The sequence below is a fragment of the Macaca mulatta genome, chromosome 15 (genome assembly GCF_049350105.2).
Source record: "Macaca mulatta isolate MMU2019108-1 chromosome 15, T2T-MMU8v2.0, whole genome shotgun sequence".
Classification (NCBI taxonomy): domain Eukaryota; kingdom Metazoa; phylum Chordata; class Mammalia; order Primates; family Cercopithecidae; genus Macaca; species Macaca mulatta.
Genome location: NC_133420.1, coordinates 19,007,330 through 19,034,074, shown reverse-complemented (window position 1 = coordinate 19,034,074; position 26,745 = coordinate 19,007,330). Strand labels below are relative to the sequence as shown.

The following is a 26,745-nucleotide window of genomic DNA, read 5'->3' as shown; positions in this document are numbered from 1 at the left end:
GACTGAAGTCCTGGATCTGCTCGTAGCAGCAGCTCTGAACCCCCAGCATCCTGAGACCTGGGAGGTCAGGTTTGAAGTGGGTGCAGCTGGCTCAGACACTAGGTGTGGTCTCTGACCCCGTAGAACCTGACCCGGGAACAAGCTGACTACTGCGTCTCCCACATGAAGCCCTACGTGGACGGCAAGGGCCGTGAGCTCCCCACTGCGTTTGACTACGTGGAGTTCACCCGCTCGCTCTTTGTGAACTGAGCCACTCCCTGGGTCACCCGCCCCTCGCTGCTTGCCCCGCGTCGCCTTGCTGCATGTCCGCTCCTCTCTGTGCTCTCACTTTCCACTGTAACCTTAAGCCTGCTTAGCTTGGAATAAGACTTAGTAGAAAATGGTGCTTCACTAACCCGCTTCCGGTCCAGTCACAATCACCATGTCACTGTGGGGACCCAGATCCACGTCTTGAAGCAGCTGCCCTCATTCCGACTTCAGAAAATCAAAGCAGCTGGCTCTTCCCCTTGTTCTCCCGCCCTCCCCCAAATCTGTTTTCATGTAAAAGACAAATAAATGATGACTTCCCCCAAAACTTTGCTTTTCTTCATTCAGCTTGTTGTCAGAAAAACAAGGCTCGGCACAGCGAAGGCTTGCACCCGCCTCCGGGACCCCTCAGGTGGCCACTTCTGCTGCCAGGCGGTCCAGGTCCTCAGCTTCCCGGGGCCCTTGTTCCACGAACTCTGTGCTCAGCTGCCACACCTTTACTGTGCCCTGGGCATCGCCCGCGGCCAAGAGCTGAGTCTGCTGGCTGTTGAACTCCAGACAGTAGACAGGGCTTTCATCCTGGGTTTGCTTGATCAAAACTGTGGGTTTCTGGGAGCTTTTCTGGAGATCAAACAGCAGCACGTCACCTGGAAAGACAGATACATGGAGTAAGAGAAACTCTAGAGACCACCACATGGAAGGAGGCGGCTACCACCTGGGTTCACTCCTGTCGTGTGCAGCCACGGTCGCTTTGAGTTGGGTTGCTGGAGGGAAGCCATCCGTACCCCCACGTGCAGTCTTTCCCCAACCCAGAACCCCAGGTACAAGCAGGGGCCAGACCACCCACCCCTTAAAAGAGATCCAGGCCTGGCGGCCCCTTCCTACCTTCCCCAGAGGCAGCTGCAAAAACCAAGGGCCGCACTGGGGACCAGCGCACAGCAAACAGATACTTGAGGGAGAGCTGCAGCGAGGTCAGGGGAGGGGCCTGCAGCATGGAGTACAGGTGGACATGCCCATCGGTCCCAGCGCTCAGGAAGAGATTCCTAGATGGGATGCAGGGGGCCAGGCAAGGGAATCAGTGCTGGGGTCTGGGTGGTGCTGGCCCCCAACACCAGACCCCTCCTGGGCTACCAAGCTCATGAAGAGCCTCCCTGGTCCCTGAGCCTGGAGCTGGTCCTCTCTTAGAGGGACGATGCCTGGGCAAACCACCAAAGACCTGGACAGGGTCTCAGGTGGGCAGAAGGCAAGCACTTGAAGCAGTTTGTCATGAGGCTTGGCAGGCTAGAGACCCGCAGCGCAGGGATGCCCTGGCCCCACTAAGCCTCGGGCCCAGGCCACCCCTGCCTACCTGTGGAAGGGGGAACAGCTCACAGAGTAGACAGGACCACCATGGGGGGAGAAGGTAAACTGTGCCGGGGCCCGCAGGGGCACAGAGCTGGGCATCCGCGTGAGGGCTGCCTCTCCAGCTGCCAGGGAACACTTGAGCGGGAAGCCACCTTCTGTGCCCAGAATGAACAGCCTAGGGTCAAAGCTGGAGAAGGCCACTGCCGTGGCGCCCACCTCGGTCTCCCCCCGGGAATGCTGTGGAGAAATGGCAGCAGCAGGGTCAGAGCCAAATGCATCAGATGGCACTGTCCCAACAGAGCCAGAGAACAGGAGGGACAACCACAGCGAGTCGGGCCCACTGGCCACACCTTCCCGCCCCCGAGGCTCTCCAGCACAGGCCGAGGCAGTTTCCGGGCGCCCGCGTACCTTCTTTAGCTTGGTGCTCCGTGGCAGTTGCTGCATGACCAGGGCGAAGCCCTCCGTGAGCCGCAGCTGGCCCGCCCCGACGCCGCGCCAGAGCAGCACCTTCCCGTCGGTGGCCACGCTCAGCACCTGGAAGCGGTGGCTGTGCCCGGGCTCGGGCAACCACACCACCTGAGATGACGGTGTGCAGGGCCAGGATGGAGACAAGGGACACCTGGCCCAGGTGTTACACTCCACCCCTACCTTCCCTCTCTTCCAGGAAAAAAAGAATTATCAGGGAGGCCCAAGAGCCAGGCTCACCCACCAGGGGGCAGGCCCAGAGGGTTCCCAGGGCCCTCTCCAGTCCCAGAATCCCAGTGCCGCTCACTCGGTGCCTGCAGAGGAGGCTGGGAATGGCCACAGGGCCCTGGGAGTGGCTCCTGAGGGGGGTGACTCATGCTGTGGGAGCTCTGAGAATGCAGGAGGCAACTGTCCAATTGCCAACGCCCGGGTGACCTTCCTAGGAGAGTGGGCGCCCTCTGCCCAGCTCTGCCTCAGGGCCCACCCCGCCCGGCAGCCCCTGCCCTGACCTGGGACACAGGGTCTGTGTGGGTGTCATCCGTCAGGCCTGTGCGCCACAGCAGCGGGTCCTCAGGACGGCTCAGGTCCCACACCAGCACCTCACCACTGTACAGCCCTCCTGCAGGGATAGTGGGCCTGGGCAGAGGCTCAGCCCTACCTTCAGCCTGGCTTCCTGGCCAAGCACCCGCCCTGGCCCACCCACAGGGCCAGGTGGCAGAGCCACTTGGCTGGAAGTCATCCCCACAGAGGGAGAGTCCTAGCCCCCAGCTCCCCTGCTGTACCCCAGGGAGCTCTGCCGGACGCCCCTGCCCTGCACCTGGCAGCTCCCTCCAGCGTTGTCTGCCCCGCACCACTGATGGCCTCCCAAGGGCACCTGCCTCTTTTGGCCTCTCCACAGCCCCCTAGCCCCGACCGTGGACCCCTTCCAGACTCCTCCTCCGAGTTCCACCCCCTCAGGCCTCACCACAGACCTTCACCTGGGCTCCAGGCTGAGGGGGGTCAGGGCCTGCCTTTCTGTCTCCGGGCCAAAGGGCCCATGAAAAGCTCCCTTGTGTGCCTCTGCAGGGCGGGAAGCTGAGTCCTGAGAGGAGAGGAGGCAGAGGCAGCAGGTAGCTCACCTGCGACATGGGAGGGCTGCGTGGGGTGGAAGGCCAGACACAGGACAGCGCTGGGGACCTCCACCACGGCCGACGGCTGCCGGGGACTCAGGCCTCGCCGGTCCAGGTTCCAGGCACACACGAAGGACTTAAGCGTGCTCCAGTCCCCATGGTCCAGCCTGCACACGGACACACCTTAGCCGGCTGTGCCCCGGGGTGGGGCTCCTATCACCCACCCCACCTCTCTCCCCACTAGCCCTCGACACATTCGCTGTGTCCTTGTCACTAGACACTACTCTGGGTATTGAAGTGGCCCACGCTCCACTCTAGCACCCCAAGGGCGTGACATTCTCTGGAAAACGGTCCCCCGGCACCAAGGATGGTCCATGCCATGCAGGATGGGGACGCAGCGAGGCAGGCAGGCCCAGGGCCGCCGGGCAGGGGGGAGGGCGGTCCTGGCACTCAGCCCCACTGCCTGCTCTTCTCCTGCCACTTGTTGTCACCCCCACCCAGGAAGCCTTAAGAAGAGACTCCCAGGATGGCCAAGCTCTTAGAACCAACTCTTCCCTGTGCAGCTACAGAGACAAGGCCCAGCGAGGGTCCTGGAGTGGCACGCTGCCCTCACCCGCCCCACTGCCACTCACCTGCCGTAGGCACAGGCCACCACGGAGCCAGTGGAGTTCCAGGAGATGCCGGTCACATGCAGACCTTGCGCTTGGGCTGGAGGGTAGCCCAGGGTATACAGACAAGACACCTGCGGAGACGTCCCCAACCCTGAGTCCCAAAGCCACCAGCAGAGGGCCTCGTGACTGCCTAACCAAAAACCCCACCTAGGCCAGGCCACATTGGCCCTAGAGGCCCTCAAGTCCATCGGCCAGGCCTAGAGGAAAACGTGGAGTGTTCATCCCCACATCTGTCCCAGCAGGATGCTTCCAACAGCCCAGAAGGCATGGCCTGAGAAGCAAGGCCGACCGGGCTCCTGCCCAGAGCGGCAGCTGCCCTCACAGGCGCACTCCACAGTTTCCAAGCCTCAGGGGCTGTAGCAGGAAGGTAGGGATGGCTGCCAGCAGCATAAAAATGCCCAACATGGCCGAGTGGGACACTCAACAAGGGGTCAAGCAAACCATCCAACGTCATACTGTGCTACACGCATATGATTTTTTGGTGGTGGTGGTGGTGAGTTGGTTGGTTTTCTTTTTTGAGACAGAGTCTCACTCTGTGGTCCAGGCTGAAGTGCAATGGTGCAATGTCCACTCACTGCAACCTCCACCTCCCAGGTTCAAGTGATCCTCATGCCTCAGCCTCCCAAGTAGTTGGGACTACAGGCAAGCATCACCACACCCGGCTAATTTTTGGGTGTATGTTTGTGTGTGTGTGTGTGTGTGTGTGTGTGTGTGTGTGTATATATATATATATATATATATATTTTTTTTTTTTTTTTTTTTTTAAGAGATGGAGTCTTGCTGTGTCACCCAGGCTGGAGTACAGTGGTGCGGTCTCTGCTCACTGCAACCTCCGCCTCCCGGGTTCCTGCCATTCTCCTGCCTCAGCCTCCGGAGTAGCTGGGACTACAGGCACCCGCCACCACGCCTGGCTAATTTTTTGTATTTTTGGTAGAGATGGGGCTTCACTGTGTTGGCCAGGATGGTCTTGATCTCCTGACCTCGTGATCCGCCTGCCTCAGCCTCCCAAAGTGCTGGGATTACAGGCATGAACCACTGCACCCAGCCTAATTTTTGTATTTTTAGCAAAGATGGGGTTTCACCATGTTGCCCAGGTTAGTCTCGAACTCCTGACCTCAGGTGATCCGCCTGCCTCGGTCTCCCAAAGTGCTGGGATGACAGGCGTAAGCCACGGTGCCCAGCTGCACACAATTTTTTGTCTAGCTCTGGCATCTTGCTTTCAGTTCCCAGCCGGCCACAGCCACAAGTGAGGAGGCTGACAACCAGCCTAGCCAGGGGTAGGCACCAGCTGCCCAGGAAGTAGTGTGTGCCAGGAATCCAAACAGCCTCCCACATCCTCTGACGTTTCAGATCTGTTGACCTCATGATTCTACATAAAGAAACTATCCACTGAAGGCTGGGCGCAATGGCTCCTGTAATTTCAGCACTTTGGGAGGCTGAGGCAGGAGGATAGCTTGAGCTCAGGAGTTCAAGACCAGCGCAGGCAAGATGGTGAAACCCCGTCTCTACCAAAAATACAAAAATTAGCTGGGCATGGGGGTCAGAGCCTGTAATCCCAGCTACTCAGGAAGTTGAGGTGGGAGGATCACTTGAACCCAGGAGACAGAGGGTGCACTGCTGCTCTCCAGCCTAAGCAACAGAACAAGACCGTGTCTCAGAAAAAAAAAAAAAAAAAAAAAAAAGGCCGGACCTGGTGGCTCAACACCTGTAATCCCAGCACTTTGGGAGGCCGAGGCGGGCGGATCACGAGGTCAGGAGTTCGAGACCATCCTGGCCAACATGGTGAAACCCCGTTTCTACTAAAAATACAAAACAATGAGCCAGGCGTGGTGGCGGGCACCTGTGGTCCCAGCTACTCGGGAGGCTGAGGCAGGAGAAAAGCATGAACCTGGGAGGTAGAGGTTGCAGTGAGCCGAGATCGCGCCACTGCACTCCAACCTGGCAACAGAGTGAGACTCCATCTCAAAAAAAAAAAAACAAAAAAACTCATTTTGTAAAAAAAAAAAAAAAAAAAAAAAAACTATCCACTGGAAAGACTCCCCACTCCACAGCCATACCCCGGGCAGGGCTGGAGCATGTGCAAGAGGCGCCTCTGCTGTGGAGAACAAGCTGGCAGGAGACCAGGACTAGCAACTCCACTCCTAGGTTTAGACCCAAGAGAAATGAAAACTCATGTCCGCCGGACACAGGCGCATGACTCACAATACCCAAAAAGGGGAACAGCCCAAACGTCCATCAGCTGATGAGTGGCTAAATGAATGTGGTCTGTCGATGGAACACTATGCAGCTGTAAAAAGGAATGCAGCACCAATCCAAGCCACAACGTGCATGAACCCATTATTTTCAAACAAGGCTATACAGTGGGCTAGGAGGTAGAAGGAAGCTCTTGCAGGCCTGGTAATGTTCACTTTGTTGATCTGTGTTCTGGTTCAAGAAATGTTTACACTTTGTAAAAAATCATCTCAGGAGGCTGAGGCAGGAGCATCTCGAGCCCATCTGAAGTGCAGCCTGGGCAACATAGGAAGACCCTAACTCTAAAAACATTTTTTTGGCCAGGTGCGGTGGCTCACGCCTGTCATCACAGCACTTTGGGAGGCTGAGGCAGGTGGATCACCTGAGGTCAGTAGTTCGAAACCAGCCTGCCCAGCATGGTGAAATCCTGTCTCCACCAAAAACACAAAATTAGCCAGGTGTGGTGGCGGGTGCCTGTAATCCCAGCTACAGGAGAATTGCTTGGACCTGGGAGGCGGAGGTTGCAGTGAGCCAAGATCATGCCACTGCACTCCAGCCTGGGTGAAACAGCAAGATTCCATCTCAAAAAAAAAGACAAAGACACAAGCTCCCTCATCTCAAACCCAATGCTGTCTGCCCAACTGCCCATCAGTGTTTACAGGGTCATGACTCTGGACTGTACCTGGAGGGCAGATGACCTGGAGCATGGTAGTGAAACCAGTGAGACTGGGGTTCAAGTTCTGGCTCAGCCAGGGTATAGCTGTGTGGCCCTGGACAAGTCACTTAGCCTCTCTCAGCCTCATCTATAAACTGAAGATTATAATAGCACTACCTCATACAGTTGTTTTTTTTTGTCTTTTTTTCAGAAGGAGTCTTGCTCTGTTGTCCAGGCAGGAGTGCAGCGGTGTAGTCTCAGCTCACTGTAACCTCTACCTCCCGGGTTAAAGCAATTCTCCTGCCTCAGCCTCCCGAGTAGCTGGAACTACAGGCGTGTACCACCACGCCTGGCTAATTTTTGTATTTTTAGCAGAGACGGGATTTCACTATGTTGGCCAGGCTGGTCTGGAACTCCTGACCTCAGGTGATCCGCCCACCTCGGCCTCCCAAGCGCTGTGATGACAGGCATGAGCCACCGCGCCCGGCCTCATACAGTTGTTTTGAGGAGTGAGTAAGATACCACAGGAGACATTCTTAAATTGGGCCTGGCCCAAAGAAGGCCCTCACTGTACCATACATGGGGAGGCAGAGCAGCCGGGCCACCCGGGCTCCAGCCTCTGCCTCCACTGCTCACCCGCTCAGTTTCACCCTGGACGTTACTTCCACATAGGATGTCCATCCCCCTAACCGTACAGTGGACAGAACAAAACCTACCTCAAGGCCAGCAGTGAAGACTCACTGACTTATTCTTAGGGAACCTAGCCCAGTACCAGGCAGGACGTTAGAGCCTGGTGACTGCTGACCGTGACGACGACTGGCACGGCTGTTATTTGTGGGAAGGAAAACAACGGGAGACAGAAGTGGGGCAGGGGCTCCACCCGAGGCTGCACCAGCCCATCCCCTACCATCTGCTGCTGCTCGGTCCAGTTCACCTCGAAGCCATCAAACGCGTGGCTCTGCCAGTTCTTATTCAGCTCTCGGATGACCATGGCCTCCACTCTCCGAAGAAAGGCTGCGAGCCGAGGCATGTCGTACCGGGACAGGGGCTGCACGCTGACGGGCACAGGGGCCTCTGTCTGCACCTGGGCGTCCACATGACTCCGGCCCTGGGCGGACGCGTTGGCAGTGGCAATGCTGGCCGTCTGGCAACTTTTCTGGGGGGAGGGTGAAAACAAGCATCACCACCCGGCTGTTCTCGCCCAGCCCCCGCCCAGCCCGCTGCCTGCCTCTCCTGCTGGACCTCCTCCTAGGTGCGATGGTCTCCGGCTAGGGGCCTCTCTCAGTGAGGTCTGGGTTGGAGATGGCCCCTTGACTCTCCTATGTCCCACAGTCAATCAATGCCAGCCAACCAGAGCACTGTGTCCGCACCTCAGCCCCAGGGACCAATTCAGGGCTGGCCAAGGGACCCACACAGGCCAGTGAGACCCTGCCCCAAACTTTTGGTACAATTCGGAAGAGCCAGAGGGCTCCATTTCTGAAGACGTGGAGGGCAGGCAGAACCACGTCGGCTCACACCAGCACCCTGGCAGACACATGGTCTGATGCCCATGAACACCCCAGCTTCACACCACCCCAGCTGCCTCCCTCAGCAGGCAGCCCTCCCAGCACCCGGGAGACAATGGCAGCTCCGGCATCCACTATGAGCTGCTGGGCGGGAGGCAGAGCACCGCCCCCAGAGGCCTTGCTCTCCACCCTGCCACCACGCCTACTATTCCTGGTCCCCTGCTTAGCTGTACCTGGCACAGGTACAAACATCAGAAAGGGAAGGAGAAGCCAGCCTCCCTATCTTACAGACATGCCCAATCTTCACCAAACGAAGGCTCTCTGGGCAGAAGCAATGATTGCTGCTGTGAGGGGCTTCCCCCAGGTGGCCAAGGGACAATGACAGGGCCCTGGACTGCCACACTCCCTCCTTCCCATCTCATGCAGGATTCGAGCTGGGCCAGGAGGCAAGCCCGGAGGAAGGAAGGGGGCCAGACTCACCAGGACAGTTCTCTTCTGAACAGAGAGGCCTCAGCACTGGTACCCACCCTCATCTCCACAGGCCACTCAATTCCCTCTGCTTGTCTGTGTCCTAGTGAACCGCAAGTCCCCTCGCATAAGACTCTGTCTGATCTTTGAATCCCCAGCACTTTGCACGGTATTTGGCACAAAGCAGACATTCATTTATACACATACACACACACACACACACAAAAAAAAAAAAAAAAAAAAAAAACGCTGGCGCAGTGGCTCAGGCCTGTAATCCCAGCACTTTGGGAGGCCGAGGTGGGCAGGCGGGCGAATCACAAGATCTGGAGATCAAGACCATCCTGGCTAGCATGGTGAAACCCGATCTGTACTAAAAATACAAAAAATTAGCCGGGCGTGGTGGTGAGTGCCTGTAGTCCCAGCTACTCAGGAAGCAGAGGCAGGAGAATGGCGTGAACCCAGGAGGCGGAGCTTGCAGTGAGCTGAGATCATGCCATTGCACTCCAGCCTAGGCAACGGAGCGAGACTCCATCTCAAAAAAGAAAAAAAAAATTAGACGGGTGTGGTGGCGCGTGCCTGTAATCCTAGCTACTCAGGAGGCTGAGGCAGGGGAATCACTCGAACCTGGGAGACGGAGGTTGCAGTGAGCCAAGATCACGCCACTGCACTCCAGCCTGGGCTATGGAGGGAGACTCTGTCTCAAAAAATAAAATAAAATAAAATTATTGAGGTCAGGCACGGTGGCTCACGCCTGTAACCCCAGCGCTTTGGGAGGCCGAAGTGGGCGGATCACGAGGTCAGGAGATCGAGACCATCCTGGCTAATTATGGTGAAACCCTGTCTCTACTAAAAATACAAAAAATTAGCTGGGTGTGGTGGTGGGTGCCTGTAGTCCCAGCTACTCGGGAAGGCTGAGGCAGGAGAATGGCGTGAACCCAGGAGGCAGAACTTGCAGTGAGCCGAGATCGCACTCCAGCCTGGGAGACAGAGCGAGACTCCGTCTCAAAAAAAAAAAAAAATTACTTACTGAGCATCTACTTGCCAGGCATTGTATGGGTAATGAAGATACAGCAGAAAAGAAAATGTGCAAGATTCTTGTGCCCCAGGTGCTTACACAGGGGTGGGGAGAGATGAAAAAACAAGAAATACCAAATCCACACAGCACTGAGCACATCCAGAGGCAAGAGAACAGAAGCAAACAGCCAGGGAGGCTGTCTGGGGACAGCGAGGGTGGCCTCTTAGGGAGAAGGCATTTGAGCTGAGGTGAAGGACACGAAGGAGCCGGCCAAGTGGAAAGCTTCAGGAAGGAGTGTCGTGGGCCAGAATAAAATGTTATAGAGGAAAATTGCCTGAGCGCAGTGGCTCACACCTGTAATCCGAGCACTTTGGGAGGCCGAGGCAAGAGGATCACTTGAGTCCAGGAGTTTGAGACCAGCCTGGGCAACAGAGAGAAACCCTGTACCTACAAAACAATTAAAAATTTGCCAGAAGCTAGGCATGGTGGCTCATGCCTGTAATCCCAGCACTTTGGGAGGCCAAGGCAGGTGGATCACAAGGTCAGGAGTTCAAGACCAGCCTGGCCAAGATGGTGAAACACCGTCTCTACTAAAAATACAAAATTGGCCGGGCACAGTGGCAGGCACCTGTAATCCCAATTACTTGAGAGACTGAGGCAGGAGAATCGCGTGAACTTGGGGGGCAAAGGTTGCAGTGAGCCAAGATCATGCCACTGCACTCCAGCCTGGGTGACAGAGGGAGCCTCCATCTCAAAAAAAAAAAAAAAAATTGCCAGGCATGGTGGCACATCCTGTAGTCCCCAGCTACTCAGAAGGCTAAAGTGGGAAGATTGTTTGAGCCCAGGAAGTGGAGGCTGCAGTGAGCTGCTGATTGTGCCACTGCACTCCAGCCTGGGCAACAGAGCAAGTAAAGCCCAAGAAGATGTGTTGGACTCTGGGAATCATGGAAAGAAGGGAATCCAGGGTGACCCTGGGATCTGCACTGAGAACCCGTGGACAGGGCATCCCCAGATGTGAGGTCACACTCAGACAGAGAACACAGGGCAGTTCTGTGGGGCCTGCTTTGGACTCAGATGCCTCAGCCACCCACGGGGAGGCATCAAGTATTCCCAGGGGAGGTTACAAAGCTCTGGAGAGCTTCTGACCAGACATGTGACTTGAAGCCACAGAGCTGGAGGAGGCTGCCGAGGGAGCATACACATCAAGGAATGAATGAATGCGCCAGGGGATCACAAAGTGCATGTGCCGAGTCAAGGGGACTAAGGAAGAATCTCAAACTCTGTGAAAGCCACAATTCTGACCACAGTGCCACTTGGTAAGAGCTCACTTCCAGGCACTGTGCCAAGAGCTTCACCCACATCACCTCATTCCTCCTCACAACCACCCTACGAAGTAAATCCTATGTTCATATTATTAATGTTGGCACTGGGGCACAAACTGAGGAACTCACCCAAGGTCACACAGCAAAAGGTGATCAACTTGAACCCAGGCGGCCTTTTTTTTTTTTTTGAGACAGGGTCTCACTCTGTTGCCCAGGCTGGAGTGCAATGGAGTGGTCATAGCTCATTGCAATCTACCTCTGCCTCCTGGGCTCAGGCAATCCACCTCAGACTCCCAAGTAGCTGGTACTACAGGTAAAAAACTACACCTGGCTGATTTTTTTTTGAGACGGAGTCTCACTCTGTCGCCCAGGCTGGAGTGCAGTGGCCAGATCTCAGCTCACTGCAAGCTCCGCCTCCCGGGTTTACACCATTCTCCTGCCTCAGCCTCCCGAGTAGCTGGGACTACAGGCGCCCGCCACCTCGCCCGGCTAGGTTTTTGTATTTTTTAGTAGAGACGGGGTTTCACCGTGTTAGCCAGGATGGTCTCGATCTCCTGACCTCATGATCCGCCCGTCTCGGCCTCCCAAAGTGCTGGGATTACAGGCTTGAGCCACCGCGCCCGGCCTACCTGGCTGATTTTTTAAAAGAATTTTTTTATAGAGACAGGGTCTCACTATATTACCTAGGCTTGTCTCCAACTCCTGGGCTCAAATGATCCTCCCTCCTCGGCCTCCCAAAGTACTGGGATTATAGGTGTGAGCCACCGCGCCCGGCCAACCTGACTTGCCACTAGACTGTCTGACCTGACGACAGTAAACTGCATCCCAGCCATAGTGCTCTCCCACACACGCACGAGGCTGGGCCAACCAAGTGTCGCTGTACTCCGCTTCAGACACTTGGCAGATACAGCACTCCTCACAAACTGAAGAATCACGGCGCCCTGCACTGCACAAGCCTATCAAGCCATTTTCCCTACAGCATGCGCTTAGTTCATGCCTATGCCACATTTTGGCAATTCTCACAATATTTCAAACTTACTCATTCTTAGTATATCTGTTACAGTGATTTGTGATGGGTGATCTTTGATGTTACTACAATAACTGTTTTGCAGCACCACAAATTGCACCCACGTGAGACAGTGAACTTCATCGATAAATGTTGTGTGTGATTTGACTGCTCCACTGACCAGCTGTTCCCTATCTCTCTCTCTCCTTGGGCTTCCCTATTCCCTGAGACAAAACAACATTGAAAGTAAGCCAATTAGGCCAGGTGTGGTGGTTCATGCCAGTAATCCCAGCACTTTGGGAGGCCAAGGCAGGCAGATCACCTGAGGTCAGGAGTTCGAGACCAGCCTGCACAATGTGGTGAAACCCCATCTCTACTAAAAAAACACAAAAATTGGGTGGGCGTAGTGGCTTATGCCAGTAATCCCAGCACTCTGGGAGGCCAAGGCGGGCGGATCACCTGAGGTCAGGAGTTCGAGACCAGCCTAGTCAACACAGCAAAACCCCATCTCTACTAAAAATACATAAATTAGCTGGGCATGGTGGTGTGCACCTGCAACCCCAGCTACTCAGGAGGCTGAGGCAGGAGAATCGCTTGAACCCAGCCTGGGCAACAAGAGTGACACTCTGTCTCAAAAAAAAAAAAAAAAAAAAAAAAAAAATTACCCAGGCGTGGTTACGGGTGCCTGTAGTCCCCACTACTTGGAAGGCTGAGCCAGAAGAATCACTTAAACCTAAGAAGCGGAGGTTGCAATGAGCCGAGATCATGCCACCGCACTCTGGCCTGGGCAACAAAGTGAGACTCCATGTTTAAAAAAAAAAAAAAAAAAAAAAGCTAAGCCAATTAATATCCCTACAGGGACCTCTAAATGTTCAAGGGAAAGGAATAGTTGCAGGTCTCTTAATTCAAAAGCTAGACATGATTAAGCTTAGTGAAGAGGGCATGTTGAAAGCTGAGACAGGCTGAAGCCAGGCCTCTTGCACCAAACAGCCAAGTTGTGAACGCAAAGTTCTTGAAGGAAATTAAAAGTGCTACTCCAGGGAACACACAAATTATAAGGAAGTGAAACAGCATATTGCTGATAGGGATAAAGTTTAGTGGCCTGGATAGAAAATCAATCCAGCCACATTTCCTTAAGACACACCATAACTCAGAGCAAGGCCCTAACTCTCTTCAACTCCATGAAGGCTGAGAGCGGTGAGGAAGCTGCAGAAGGAAAGCGGGAAGCCAGCAGAGGTTGGCTCATGAGCTTTAAGGGAAGCAGCCATCTCCATAATGTACAAATACAAGATGAAGCAGCAAGTGCTGCTGGACAAGCCGCAGCAAGTTCTCCAGAAGATCTAGCTCAGATTATTGATGAAGGTGGCCGCACTAAACAGATTTTCTTTTTTTTTTTTTTGAGACAGAGTCTCACTCTGTCACCCAGGCTGGAGTACAGTGGTGTGATCTCGGCAACCTTCGCCTCCTGGGTTCTAGCAATTCTCCTGCCTCAGCCTCCCGAGTAGCTGGAATTACAGGTGCCCGACACCATGCCTGGCTAATGTTTGTAATTTTTTTTTTTTTTTTTTTTGAGACGGAGTCTCACTCTGTCGCCCAGGCTGGAGGGCAGTGGCCGGATCTCGGCTCACTGAAAGCTCCGCCTCCCGGGTTTACACCATTCTCCTGCCTCAGCCTCCTGAGTAGCTGGGACTACAAGCACCCGCTACCTCGCCCTGCTAGTTTTTTTTTGTATTTTTTAGTAGAGACGGGGTTTCACCATGTTAGCCAGGATGGTCTCGATCTCCTGACCTCGTGATCTACCCGTCTCGGCCTCCCAAAGTGCTGGGATTACAGACTTGAGCCACCGCGCCCGGCCATGTTTGTATTTTGAATAGAGACAGAGATTCACCATGTCAGCCAGGCTGGTCTCAAACTCCTGAACTCAGGTGATCAGCCCGCCTGGGCCTCCCAAAGTGCTGGGATTACAGGCATGAGCCACCACACCCGGCCCAGATTTTCAAAGTAGATGAAACATTGGAAGGACATGCCATCTAGGAATTCGGAAACTAGAAAGAAGTCAATGCCTGGCTTCAAAGCTTCAAAAGACAGGCTGACTCTCTTGTCAGGGGATAATGCAGCTGATGACTTCAAGGAAAAGCCAAAGTTTATTTATACCCAGAAAATCCTAGGGCCCTAACAAATTATGCTAAGCCAGGCACAGTGGCTCATGTCTGTAATCCCAGCACTTTGGGAGGCCAAGGAAGGTAGATTATTTTTGAGTCCAAGAGTTTGTGACCAGCCTAGGCAACATGGGGAAACCCAGTCTCTACAAAAAATTTAAAAATTAGCCAGGTCAGCTGGGCACAGTGGCTGACGCCTGTAATCCCAGCAATTTGGGAAGCCCAGGTGGGCTGATCACGAGGACAGGAGTTCGAGACCAACCTGACCAACACGGTGAAACCCCATCTCTACTAAAAATACAAAAATCAGCCAGGCATGGTGGAGCACACCTGTAATCCCAGGTATTTGGGAGGCTGAGGCAGAAGAATCACTTGAACCCAGGAGGCAGAGGTTGCGGTGAGCTGAGATCACGCCATCATACTCCAGCCTACGCAACAAGAGCGAAACTCTGTCTCAAAAAACAAACATTAATATGGCATCTGCAAATTTCCTGTGAATTGGTAAGAAGCCACAATTACTCTTTGTGCTCTGGGATACCTAAATCAGCTTCCCATGGTTTGAGATCCCTTTGGGGATGAGGCCCAAGTCCATACCCTGCCACTATGCCAGGCAGTGTGTGACTGGCAAGAGGGTAAGGCTCCAATAAGCAGCCCCCAGGAAGTCAGAGAAAGAAATGAGGCATGGGAGTCAGAATCCTCGCTTCCTAGGTCACTCTCAGAGGGGAGTGTTGAGGAAGCTGGGCCCCGGGTCAGCCTCCCACACCTAGAAAGTGTATCCAGGGACCAGGCGCTATGGCTCACGCCTGTAATCCCAGCACTTTGGGAGGCCAAGGCGGGTGGATCACAAGGTCAGGAGATCGAGACCATCCTGGCCAACATGGTGAAACCCTCTCTACTAAAAATACAAAAAATTAGCCAGGCGTGGTGGCACACGCCTGTAATCCCAGGTACTCGGGAGGCTGAGGCAGAATTGCTTGAACCTGGGAGGTGGAGGTTGCAGTGAGCTGAGATCACACCACTGCACTCCAGCGTGGGCAACAGAGCGAGACTCTCAAAAAAAAAAAAAAAAAAAAAAAAAAAAAGGTGTGTTCAGGGGAGTACAAAGGGCTGGGCCAGACTTTACGTAATCACACCAGGACGTCCTCAGAAGGAATCAGAGAAGAGTGACTACCAAAGCAAGACCAGTAGGGTCCACCCTCTTGAGAGTCTGAGGCCCCAGGGTCCCTCTGTAGCCTGAAGGCCAATTCTTCCCCAAGAGAGCCTGCAGCCATGAGAAGCCCAGAACATCAGCACTCCTGCCTCTCAGAGGAAGGAAACTGAGGCCCAGAAAGATGAGGAGATGCCTCCTGGAAAGTCCACCTGCCCCACAGGACCCCTTTTCTTAGAAAACCTCCTACCCAAGCCACAAGCTAGGCCCCAAGCCTGACTTCTCTGACTGAATGAAAACTGAACACTGGCCGCGCACAGTGGCTCGCACCTGTAATCCCAGCACTTTGGGAGGTCGAGGCAGAAGGCTCACTTGAGGCCAAGAGTTCGAGACCACCCTGGCCAACATGGCAAAACCCCACCTCTATTGAAAATACAAAAATTAATCGGGTGTGGTGGCACACGCCTGTAATCCCAGCTATCGGGCAGACTGAGGCAGGAGGATCACTTGAACCAGTAAGGCGTAGGTTGCAGTGAGCTGAGATCGCGCCATCGCACTCCAGCCTGGGCAACAGAGCCAGACTTCGTCTCAAACAGGGGGTGCCATATGCTAGAGAATCTCCTGGGCCGGGCCGGGCCAAGCCAGGTCCAGCCAAGCCAAGCAGGCAGAGCCAGGCATGGTGGCTCAGGCCTGTAATCCTAGCCCTTTGGGAGGCTGAGGCAGGCAGATCATTTGAGGCCAGGAGTTCGAGACCAGCTTGACCAAAATGGTGAAGCCCTCTCTCTACTAAAAATACAAAAAAAAAGAAAAAAGAAAGAAAAATTAGCCAAGTCTGTTGGTAGACGACTGTAATCACAGCTACTAGGGAGGCTGAGGTGGGAAGATCGCTTGAACCTAGGAGGTGCAGGTTGCAGTAAGCCAAGATTGTGCCACTGCACTACAGCCTGGGCGACAGAGGGAGACTCCGTTTCAAAAAAAAAAAAAAAAGAGAGAGAGAGAGAGAGAGAGAATCTGCCGGGCCGGAAGCTACAGCCAGTCCAGAAAAGGCACTCACGTAGAGGCCCAGAGGTAGGCAGCGAGGTGAATTCAGAAGAGGGATGCAGCAGAGGCCTGCCAGGGGGTGAAAGCACACAAGAAACCATTCAGTTCAGCATTTCCTAGGCACCTCTGGGACACGGAAAACTACAGGAGACTCACCCCTGCCCTCAAGGAGCTAAATCAAGGGAGACAGACCTGAATGTTAAAAATGCACCCCACTGGGCCGGGCACAGTGGCTCACGCCTGTAATCCCAGCACTTTGGGAGGCCGAGACGGGCGGATCACAACGTCAGGAAATCGAGACCACAGTGAAACCCCATCTCTATTGAAAATACAAAAAAAATTAGCCGGGCGCGGTGGCGGGCGCCTGTAGTCCCAGCTACTCAGGAGGCTGAGGCAGGAGAATGGCGTGAACGCAGGAGGCGGAGCTTGCAGTGAGCCGAGATCGCGCCACTGCACCCCAGCCTGGGCGACAGAGCGAGACTCCGACTACCGGAAAAAAAAAAATGCACCTCACTGGGAAACAGTTCAATAGATCGCAGTGAGGATGGCGCACTGGAATCATGCTTGATGCCTCTGAACTGCACACTTTCAAAAATGCTTAAAATGGGCCAGACATGGTGGTTCACAGCTTTAATTTCAGCACTTTGGGAGGCTAAGTGGGAGGCTCACATGAGGCCAGGAGTTCAATACCAGCTGGGTAACAAAGCAAGACCTCTGACTCTACATAAATTTTCCAGATTAGCCAGGCGTGATGGTGTGCACCTGTAATTCTATCTACTCGGGAGACAGAGGTGGGAGGATTGTTTAAGCTCAAGAGTTTGAGGCTGCAGTGAGCTTTGATCACATCATTGCATTCCAGGCTGGGAGACAGAACTAGACCACCAGCACTTTGGGAGGCCGAGGTGGATCATTTGAGGTCAGGAGTTCGAGACCAGCCTGGCCAACATGGTGAAACCTCGTCTCTACTAAAAATACAAAAAATAGCCAGGCCTAGTGGGACACGCCTCTAATTCCAGCTACTGGGGAAGCTGAGGTGGGAGAATTGCTTGAACTCAGAAGGCAGAGACTGCAGTGAGCCGAGATTGCACCACTGCACTCCAGCCTAGGGAAGACAGTGCGACTCCATCTCAAAAAAAAAAAAAAAAAACTGGGCCAGTGTAGTGGCTCACACCAGTAATCCCAGCACTTTGGGAGGCTGAGGCGGGCGGATCACAAGGTCAGGAGTTCAAGACCAGCCTGACCAATATGGTGAAACCCATCTCTATTAAAACTACAAAAATTAGCTGGGCATGGTGGTATGTGCCTGTAATCCCAGCTACTCGGGAGGCTGAGGCAGGAGAATTGCTTGAACCCAGGAGATAGAAGTTGCAGTGAGCTGAGATTGCACCATTGCACTCCAGCCTGGATGACAGAGCAAGACTCTGTCTCAAAAATAAATAAATAATTTTTTTTTTTTTTAAGTAACTCTACTGGAAAGCAGCTGGATTAAACTAGTGGTTCTAGTGGTTCTCAAACTTCGCTATGCATTAGAATCATTTAGGGAGATTTTATAAAACCAGATTCCCAGGTCATACCACATGCAAAGTAAGCCACAGTAACTGCAAGTAGAACCCAGGAGTTCACATTTTTCAACACTTTCCAGGGCATTCCACTGTTGACTACCTTTGAGAAGAGGGATGAGGTACCCCTCAGCTGAGACAGTGGGGCCAGTCACTGACACTCAGAAACTCCACATGAACAGCACTGGCTTTCACTTGGCTTTCTGGTCAACAGTCCCATTCAATCCCATAAGAAGTATCCTAACAATCGCACTTCACAGAAGACAGACTGCGTTACTAGTCCAGGGCCAAGCCACTAATAAAAAGGATCTGCACCCTCAAACTCAGATCGAAAATTAAGGTCCAGGACACCGCCCCTCTAAACAGATAGGGATGTGGCAAGAAAAGTCAAGTCAGGCCAAAAACTACATATATATAAAAATATATATATATAATATATACACAAATGTTATATATATTATATATAGTAATATATATATAAATATATATATATTTTTTAAGACAGGGTCTCACTCTGTCACTCAGTCTGGAATGCAGTGGCGTGATTTTGGCTCACCGCAACTTCCACCTCCTGGGTTCAAGCGATTCTCCCGCCTCAGCTTCCCGAGTAGCTGGGATTACAGGCAGGCGCCACCACGCCCGGCTAATTTTGCATTTTTAGTAGAGACGGGGTTTCTCCATGTTGGTCAGGCTGGTCTTCAACTACCAGTCGACCTCAGGTGATCCGCCCGCCTCGGCCTCACAAACTGCTGGGATTACAGGCGTGAGCCACCGTGTCCAGTCCCATTTTTGTATTTTTAGTAGAGATGGGGCTTCACCATGTTGGCCAGGCTGGTCTCGAACTCCTGACCTCAGGTGATCCACCCGCCTCAGCCTCTCAAAGTGCTGGGATTATAGGCATGAGGCACCACGCCGGCCCATAGATTACCTCCACAAAGAAGAAAAAGTTAACTCAAAAAGCACCAGGCGGCAGTAGCGCAGTGGTCACCATGACGGCTGAGGGGCTGGGCGCGGTTCTGCCAGGCTAGGAGCACACCCAGCACCCAGAATCTCAGTGGTCGCTGCTTCAGCACAGCCTGTGCCATGGCCACCTCTGACCCTCCTTGGAGCATGTCGGGAAGCTGCATGAGATCTTTCACTGTCTCCAGGAAGGCCTACAAGGGGTGCCCAAGCAGCTGCTGGATGCAGTGGGGACCAAAGAGAAGCTGATCAGAGATGTTGATGAAAAGCAACAGGAAGGAAATAAAAAGCTGGCAGAGATGGAGGAGGAACTACATTATGCACCTCTATCTTTCCATAACCCAATGATGTCTAAGCTTCAAAACTACCAGAAGGGCCAGGGGTAGTAGCTCACACCTGTACTTCCAGCACTTTAGGAGGCTGAGGTGGGCAGATCACTTGAGGTCAGGAGTTCAAGACCAGCCTGACCAACATGGTGAAACCCCATCTCTACTAAAAATACAAACATTGGCCGGGCGCCATGGCTCAAGCCTGTAATCCCAGCACTTTGGGAGGCCGAGGCGGGTGGATCACGAGGTCAGGAGATCGAGACTATCCTGGCTAACGTGGTGAAACCCCATCTCTACTAAAAATACAAAAAACTAGCCGGGCGTGGTGGCGGGCGCTTGTAGTCTCAGCTACTTGGGAGGCTGAGGCAGGAGAATGGCGTGAACCCGGGAGGCGGAGCTTGCAGTGAGCCGAGATCACGCCACTGCACTCCAGCCTGGGAGACACAGCGAGACCCCGTCTCAAAAAAAAAATAAAATAAAAAAATAAAAAAATAAAAATAAAAATACAAACATTAACCAGCCGTTGTGGTGCGCAGCTGTAGTCCCAGCTTCTCAGGAGGCTGAGGCAGGAGGATCACTTGAAACCGGGAGGTGGAGGTTGCAGTGAGCTGAGATTGCACCACTGCACTTCAGCCTGGACAATAGAGCGAGACTCTGTCCCACACACACAAAAAGAAAGTACCAAGAGTAGCCCAGGCGAGGTGGCTCAGACTTGTAATACCTATACCTTGGCCGTGCGCGGTGGCTCAAGCCTGTAATCCCAGCACTTTGGGAGGCCGAGACGGGCGGATCACAAGGTCAGGAGATCGAGACCATCCTGGCTAACACGGTGAAACCCCGTCTCTACTAAAAAATACAAAAAACTAGCCGGGCGAGGTGGCGGGCGCCTGTAGTCCCAGCTACTGGGGAGGCTGAGGCAGGAGAATGGCGTAAACCCGGGAGGCGGAGCTTGCAGTGAGCTGAGATCCGGCCACTGCACTCCAGCCTGGGCGACAGAGCGAGACTCCGTCTCAAAAAAAAAAAAAAAAAAAAAAATACCTATACCTTGGGAGGCCGAGGTAGGCGGATGACTTGAGGCCAGGAGTTTGAGACCAGCCTGGCCAATATGGTGAAAGGTCAGGAGTTCAAAACCAACCTGGCCAATATGGCGAAACCCCATCCCTACTTAAAATAAAAAAAAAATGGACTGAGCACAGTGGCTAACACCTGTAATCCCAGCACTTTGGGTGGCCGAGGTCAGGAAATCAAGACTACCCTGGCTAACACGGTGAAACTCCACCTCTACCAAAAAAAAAACAAAAAATTAGCCAGGTGTGCTGGCATGCACCTGTAGTTCCAGCTACTTAGGAGGCTGAGGCAGGAGAATCACTTGAACCTGGGAGGGAGAGGTTGCAGTGAGCCAAGATCGTGCCACTGCACTCCAGCCTGGGCAACAGAGTGAGACTCTGTCTCAAAAAAAAAAAAAAAAAGAAATTATTAGCCATGCATAGTGGCTCATGCCTATAACCCCAGCCACTCGGGAGGCTGAGGCAGGAGAATTGCTTGAAGTCGGGAGGCAGAAGTTGCAATGAGCTGAGATCACGCCATTGCACTCCAGCCTAGGCCACAGAGTGAGACTGTGTCTCAAAAAAAAGGCCAGGCAGGGAACAGTGGCTCACGCCTGTAATACCAGCACTTTGGGAGGCCGAGGCAGGCGGATCACGAGGTCAGGAGATCGAGAGCATCCTGGCCAAAACGGTGAAACCCCGTCTCTACTAAAAATACAAAAAATTAGCCGGCTGTGGTGGCAGGCACCTGTAGTCCCAGCTACTTAGGAGGCTGAGGCAGGAGAATGGCATGAACCTGGGAGGCAGAGCTTGCAGTGAGCCGAGACCGCGCCACTACACTCCAGCCTGGGCAATAGAGTGAAACTACGCCTCAACAACAACAAAAAAAAACGGCTGGGCAAGCTGGTTCATGCCTGTAATCTCACCACTCTGGGCCGAGGCGGGGAGATCACGAGGTTAGATCACGAGGTCCGGAGTTCAAGACTCACCTGGCCCACATAGTAAAACCCGTCTCTACTAAAAATACAAAAATTAGCTGGGCATGGTGGCACGTGCCTGTAGTCCCAGCTACTCCGGAGGCTGAGGCAGAAGAATCACTTGAACCCAGGAGGCGGAGGTTGTGGGGAACCGAGATGGTGCCACTGCACTCCAGCCTGGGCAACAGAGCAAGACTCCGTCTCAAAAGAAAAAAAAAAATACAAAAATTAGCTGGGCGTGGTGGCGCGTGCCTGTAGTCCCAGCTCAGGACTGAGGCTGAGGCAGGAGAATCGCTTGAACCCAGGAGGCGGACCGAGATGGCGCCACTGCACTCCAGCCTGGCAAGAGGCTCCATCTCACAAAAAAAAATTTAAAAATTAGCTGGGCACAGTGGTATGTATCTGTAATCCCCGCTACACAGGAGGCTGAGGCAAGAGGACGGCTTGAGCCTGGAAGTTGGAGGTTGCAGTGAGCCAAGATGACACTACTGCACTCCTACCTGGGAGACAGAGCAAGATCCTGTGGATGGATGGATGGATGGAAGGGAGGGAGGGAGGGGAAGGGAAGAGTGGGAAGGGGACAACAGAAAGGGAAGGGATGAAAAAAGTAACTTACCTTCTTCTGGCCCTTGAAACATTCTTACCATATAAAAGAATCTCGTTAGGTAAGAGAGCTGGATGTTTCAAGTGAACCATCCTCAGATGAAAGCCTTCACACCCAAGTATTAGAATCATTTTCTTGGGATTCTACAGGTTAAAGCTATCTAAAAGAAAATTAACCGGACTCAATCTCATTCTATTAGAAAAAAAAAAGTATTAAACTGAATCAATGATTCCTAGAGTCTACTTTTTTATTTATTTTTTTATATACAGAGTCTCACTGTCACCCAGGCTGGAGTGCAGTGGCACAATCTCGGCTCACTGCAACCTTCGCCTCCCAGGTTCAAGCGGTTCTCCCACCTCAGCCTCCAGAGGAGCTGGGATTACAGGTGTGCACCACCACATCCGGCTAATTTTTGGTACTTTTAGTAGAGATGGGGTTTCACCATGTTGGCCAGGCTGGTCTCCAACTCCTGACCTCAGGTGACCCACCAGCCTCAGCCTCCCAAAGTGCTGGGATTACAGGTGTGAGCCACCACACCCAGCCCCAACCTAGAGTCTTCTAAAAATGTTCAGCAAGGCCGGGCACGGTGGCTCAAGCCTGTAATCCCAGCTCTCTGGGAGGCTGAGGTGGGTGGATCATGAGGTCAGGAGATCGAGACCATCCTGGCCAACACGGTGAAACCCCATCTCTACTAAAAATACAAAAAATTGGCCAGGCGTGGTGGCGGGTGCCTGTAGTCCCAGCTACTCGGGAGGCTGAGGCAGGAGAATGGCGTGAACCCGGGAGGCGGAGCTTGCAGTGAGCAGAGATCGCGCCACTGCCCTCCAGCCTGGGCGACAGAGCGAGACTCCGTCTCAAAAAAAAAAAAAAAAAGTTCATGTTGGCCGGGCGCGGTGGCTCAAGCCTGTAATCCCAGCACTTTGGGAGGCCGAGACGGGCGAATCACGAGGTCAGGAGATCGAGACCATCCTGGCTAACACGGTGAAACCCCGTCTCTACTAAAAAATACAAAAACTAGCCGGGCGAGGCGGCGGGCGCCTGTAGTCCCAGCTACTCGGGAGGCTGAGGCAGGAGAATGGCGTAAACCCGGGAGGCGGAGCTTGCAGTGAGCTGAGATCCGGCCACTGCACTCCAGCCTGGACGACAGAGCCAGACTCTGTCTCAAAAAAAAAAAAAAAAAAAAAAAAGTTCATGTTCAGCAAGACCTATTCCGAGTACTGCTTAAAAGCCAGTGCATCTGAATCATCAGTTGACCTGTGATAAGGATAGACAGTTAACTAAACCACCCAGTGCCCTGGCTTTCCCTGAGAACTGCTCCCATGCAGCACAGCAAAGCGGGGAGTGCTTGCAAGCCAGATCAGATCCTGGCTTCAGCTGTGCAGACTTCTAGGCCTAAGGTAAGAAATCTGTCCTCAAGATAAGACTTCATGGAAACCTCACTGGCCTTGGGGAAGATCTGGGCTCTCTGCAGGTTCATGCAGCAAGCTAAGCCTCAGTATTCTCTTCTGGGACATGTGCAGCACCCAAGGCTGCTCATCTTCAGAGGAAAAGCATAAGTCGTTACAATACTCTGAGAGGCCCCACCTGACCTGCCTTTCCTCACCTTATCCTCTCTGACCTCACCTGGGACCACTCTTCGCAATCTCTCACTCCTCTCCAGGCCCATCTGCCTCCTCAGACAGACAGATTTGTCCTAGGGCCTTTGCACTGATCTTTTTTTCCCCCTGTAGAGTCAGGGTCTCTCACTGGTTACCCAAGCTGGAACACAGTGGTGCAATCATAGCTCACTGCACCTTTGAACTCCTGGGCTCAAGGGATCCTCCCGCCTCAGCTGCTCAAGTAGCTGGGACTACAGGCACAATGCCACGGCACCCTACTTTGCACTTGACTTTTCATCTCCCTCGATGACTCTACCCCAGGTATCCACTTAGCCCAAGCTCACTCCTCCAAATCTTTGCTAAAATGTCACCCTCTCGGCCGGGCACGGTGGCTCAAGCCTGTAATCCCAGCACTTTGGGAGGCCGAGGCGGGCGGATCACTAGGTCAGGAGATCGAGACCATCCTGGCTAACACGGTGAAACCCCGTCTCTACTAAAAAATACAAAAAACTAGCCGGGCGAGGTGGCGGGCGCCTGTAGTCCCAGCTACTCAGGAGGCTGAGACAGGAGAATGGCCCGAACCCAGGAGGCGGAGCTTGCAGTGAGCTGAGATCCGGCCACTGCACTCCAGCCTGGGCGACAGAGCAAGACTCCGTCTCAAAAAAAAAAAAAAAAAAATGTCACCCTCTCACTGTAGTCCACACGGCAAACCACACTCTCAATCCCCAACCCAGTCCTTCCAATCTCTCAGCTTTTTCTTTTGTCCACGGCACTGTTCACCTTCTAACACACTGCATAATTTACTTATTAAACATCCTGTTAATATTACAGCCCCTGCCACTGCCCATGTAAGCTCCAGGAGGGACAGATGTCTGTCTTCTTTTCTGATGAGTCCCCAACCCTTGAACAGCTCCTGGCACACGGCAGGTACTCCAAGTCCGCACAGACCCCTTGGGAGAGGCCTTGAGCACGCAGCAGCCCCGCCCTTCATCTCATGAGAGCACCTCCTTTTCTGCGCGTTTGATTAAACACCTGGAAAACTGGCTTATCTAGAATTTACGATGCAGTTTGGTCATTTAAAAGTTAGCCTGGGCCGGGCGCGGTGGCTCACGCCTGTAATCCCAGCACTTTGGGAGGCCGAGGCGGGCGGATGACGAGGTCAGGAGATCCAGACCATCCAGACTAACACGGTGAAACCCCGTCTCTACTAAAAAATACAAAAAAAAAAAAATTAGCCGGGCGTGGTGGCGGGCGCCTGTAGTCCCAGCTACTCGGGAGGCTGGGGCAGGAGAATGGTGTAAACCCGGGAGGCGGAGTTTGCAGCGAGCCGAGATAGGGACAGCTTAATCCCAGGAGTTGGAGACCAGCCAAGGAAACACAGGGAGACCCCATCTCTATATATAATAAACAGCCGCCGTGGTGGCGCGCGCCTTAAATCTCAGCTACTCTGGATGCGCAGGTGGGAGGATCGCTCGTGCACCGGAGGCTGAGACTGCAGTGAGCCGAGATCGCACCACTGCACTCCAGCCTAGGCGGCAGAGCGAGACCCTGTCTCAAAAAAAAGCGAAACAAAACCAAAAAAAAAGTTGTTTTAAATGCTTAAAAACTGCAGTTCACACAAAATCCTTCAAAACGTGGGATCCGACCGGGCGCGGTGGCTCAAGCCTGTAATCCCAGCACTTTGGGAGGCCGAGATGGGCGGATCACGAGGTCAGGAGATCGAGACCATCCTGGCTAACACGGTGAAACCCCGTCTCTACTAAGAAATACAAAAAATAGCCGGGCGAGGTGGCAGCGCCTGTAGTCCCAGCTACTCGGGAGGCTGAGGCCGGAGAATGGCGTGAACCCGGGAGGCGGAGCTTGCAGTGAGCTGAGATCCGGCCACTGCACTCCAGCCTAGGCTACAAAGCGAGACTCCGTCTCAAAAAAAAAAAAAAAAAGTGGGATCCTTGTAGGTGTTTTTTTCCACTTTTTGTTGTTAAAAAATGAGCCAAGAGCATCCTCAGGGTCAGTTTATGTGGAATAAACCATAAAGGCAAACGGTGGGACGCCCGAACCCGCCCGGCGGCCGCGCTGCGCCCGCGCCTTCCCGCCCGCGTCTCTCCGCGCTGGGCCCGAGCCCTCACCGTCTCCCCGCGGATGCCCTGGACAGCCCTCCACTGCGAGGGCACGGTCGCCACACCCAAGGTCTCGTCCTGCAGTGCCCCTGGCCGCCCCGGCCCCGGGCCGCTCGCAACCCCGCCCGTCGCCAGCACCGCAACACCAGCGCTTCCCGCCTGGCTGAGTGGCCCGGACTGCGCGCGGGTTGCCATGGAGACGGTTCCGCCCCCTCGTGCCGACGCATCCAGGCGCGACCTCCGCCCCTACGCCGCCTTGAGCGGAAACGGGGAACGTGAGGCTGGCGGCGCCATGTTTGAATTGGTCGCAGCGCCACCTGCAAGGCCTGAAAGAAAGAAAAGTAATGATTCTTCTTGGCCAGAGAAAGAAGCATGACCGGTTTTGCATACCCTGTCCCTAGAAAAAGCAGGCTCGAGGAAGGCCTGACTACTCCTAGGCGAGGAAAACTGTGGAAGTGAGGCATTGGTGCCAGGTTCAAAGATGGCGCTGAGCGGCCAAGCGCAGAGGCCAGGCGAGGGCTGGAGCCTGCGGCCGTGGCGGGCCCGCGAGTTCTGGGCCTGGGGGCGCAGATCTGGCTAAGCCACTGATGCTTCCAGAAGATCCGAGAACCGCGCCACTCGAACAGGCTGTCACCTCGAAGCCAAGTGATCTCCCTTTGATCCTCAGTCTCTGTCTCAATAGAATGATGATGAAAAATATCCCTACGGAGATTAAATGTGGTTGAAAAGCTGGGAGGCCCAGGCTGGGCGCGGTGGCTCACGCCTGTAATCCCAGCACTTTGGGAAGCCGAGGCGGGCGGATCACGAGGTCAGGAGATGGAGACCAGCCTGACCAACAACATGGTGAAACCCCGTCTCTACTGAAAATATAAAAATTAGCCAGGTGTGGTGGTGCGGGCCTGTAATCCCAGGTACTCGGGAGACGAAGGCAGGAGAATCGCTTCAACCCGGGAGGCGGAGGTTGCAGTGAGTCGGGTCGCCCCACTGCACTCCAGCCTCCGCAACGGAGTGAGACGTCCCCTCAAAAAAAAAAAAAAGAAAAGAAAAGCTGGGAGGCCTAAATGAGGTCTTCTACAGAAAAATGCTTATTAAATCGAAATTAAAAGCAAATAACCAAATAATGTGCCTACTGTATGTCGGGCAAAAAGTCCAGAACCTCTCTTATTAAAT

At 53.7% G+C, this 26,745-nt stretch overlaps 2 protein-coding genes across 28 annotated transcripts in view; one reads left to right on the top strand and one right to left on the bottom strand.

The window, feature by feature from the left end:
• The window catches only part of SPTAN1 (spectrin alpha, non-erythrocytic 1), an 85,757-nt gene extending 85,183 nt beyond the window's left edge, over positions 1-574 (top strand). For 22 of the 23 annotated variants that reach the window (XR_013404656.1, XR_013404654.1, XR_013404655.1 and 19 more), the window contains one exon: positions 124-574. Coding sequence is in view for 18 of the 23 variants with exons in the window: in XM_077965636.1 (XP_077821762.1) it covers positions 124-249 (126 nt within the window). In the remaining 5 variants the exon portion in view is untranslated. 23 annotated transcript variants of the gene reach the window in all.
• On the bottom strand, positions 572-25,891 carry DYNC2I2 (dynein 2 intermediate chain 2). 5 transcript variants are annotated; one of them, XM_077967791.1, is made up of 11 exons: positions 25,585-25,754; positions 21,873-22,020; positions 14,528-14,625; positions 7,630-7,878; positions 3,797-3,906; positions 3,174-3,331; positions 2,565-2,674; positions 1,999-2,166; positions 1,595-1,827; positions 1,132-1,289; positions 572-893 (listed from the first exon to the last, which is right to left on the bottom strand). In XM_077967791.1, exons 4-11 carry the CDS (start codon positions 7,750-7,752, stop codon positions 655-657), a joined length of 1,299 nt encoding a protein of 432 aa, XP_077823917.1. In that variant the 5' UTR covers positions 7,753-7,878; positions 14,528-14,625; positions 21,873-22,020; positions 25,585-25,754; the 3' UTR covers positions 572-654. The 5 variants fall into 5 exon arrangements, with proteins under 5 accessions (XP_077823917.1, XP_077823918.1, XP_014972163.2 ...); XM_077967792.1 differs by lacking the exon at positions 14,528-14,625; XM_015116677.3 differs by lacking the exons at positions 14,528-14,625; positions 21,873-22,020 and having other exon boundaries at positions 25,585-25,891.
• Between the last annotated feature and the right edge of the window lie 854 nt (positions 25,892-26,745).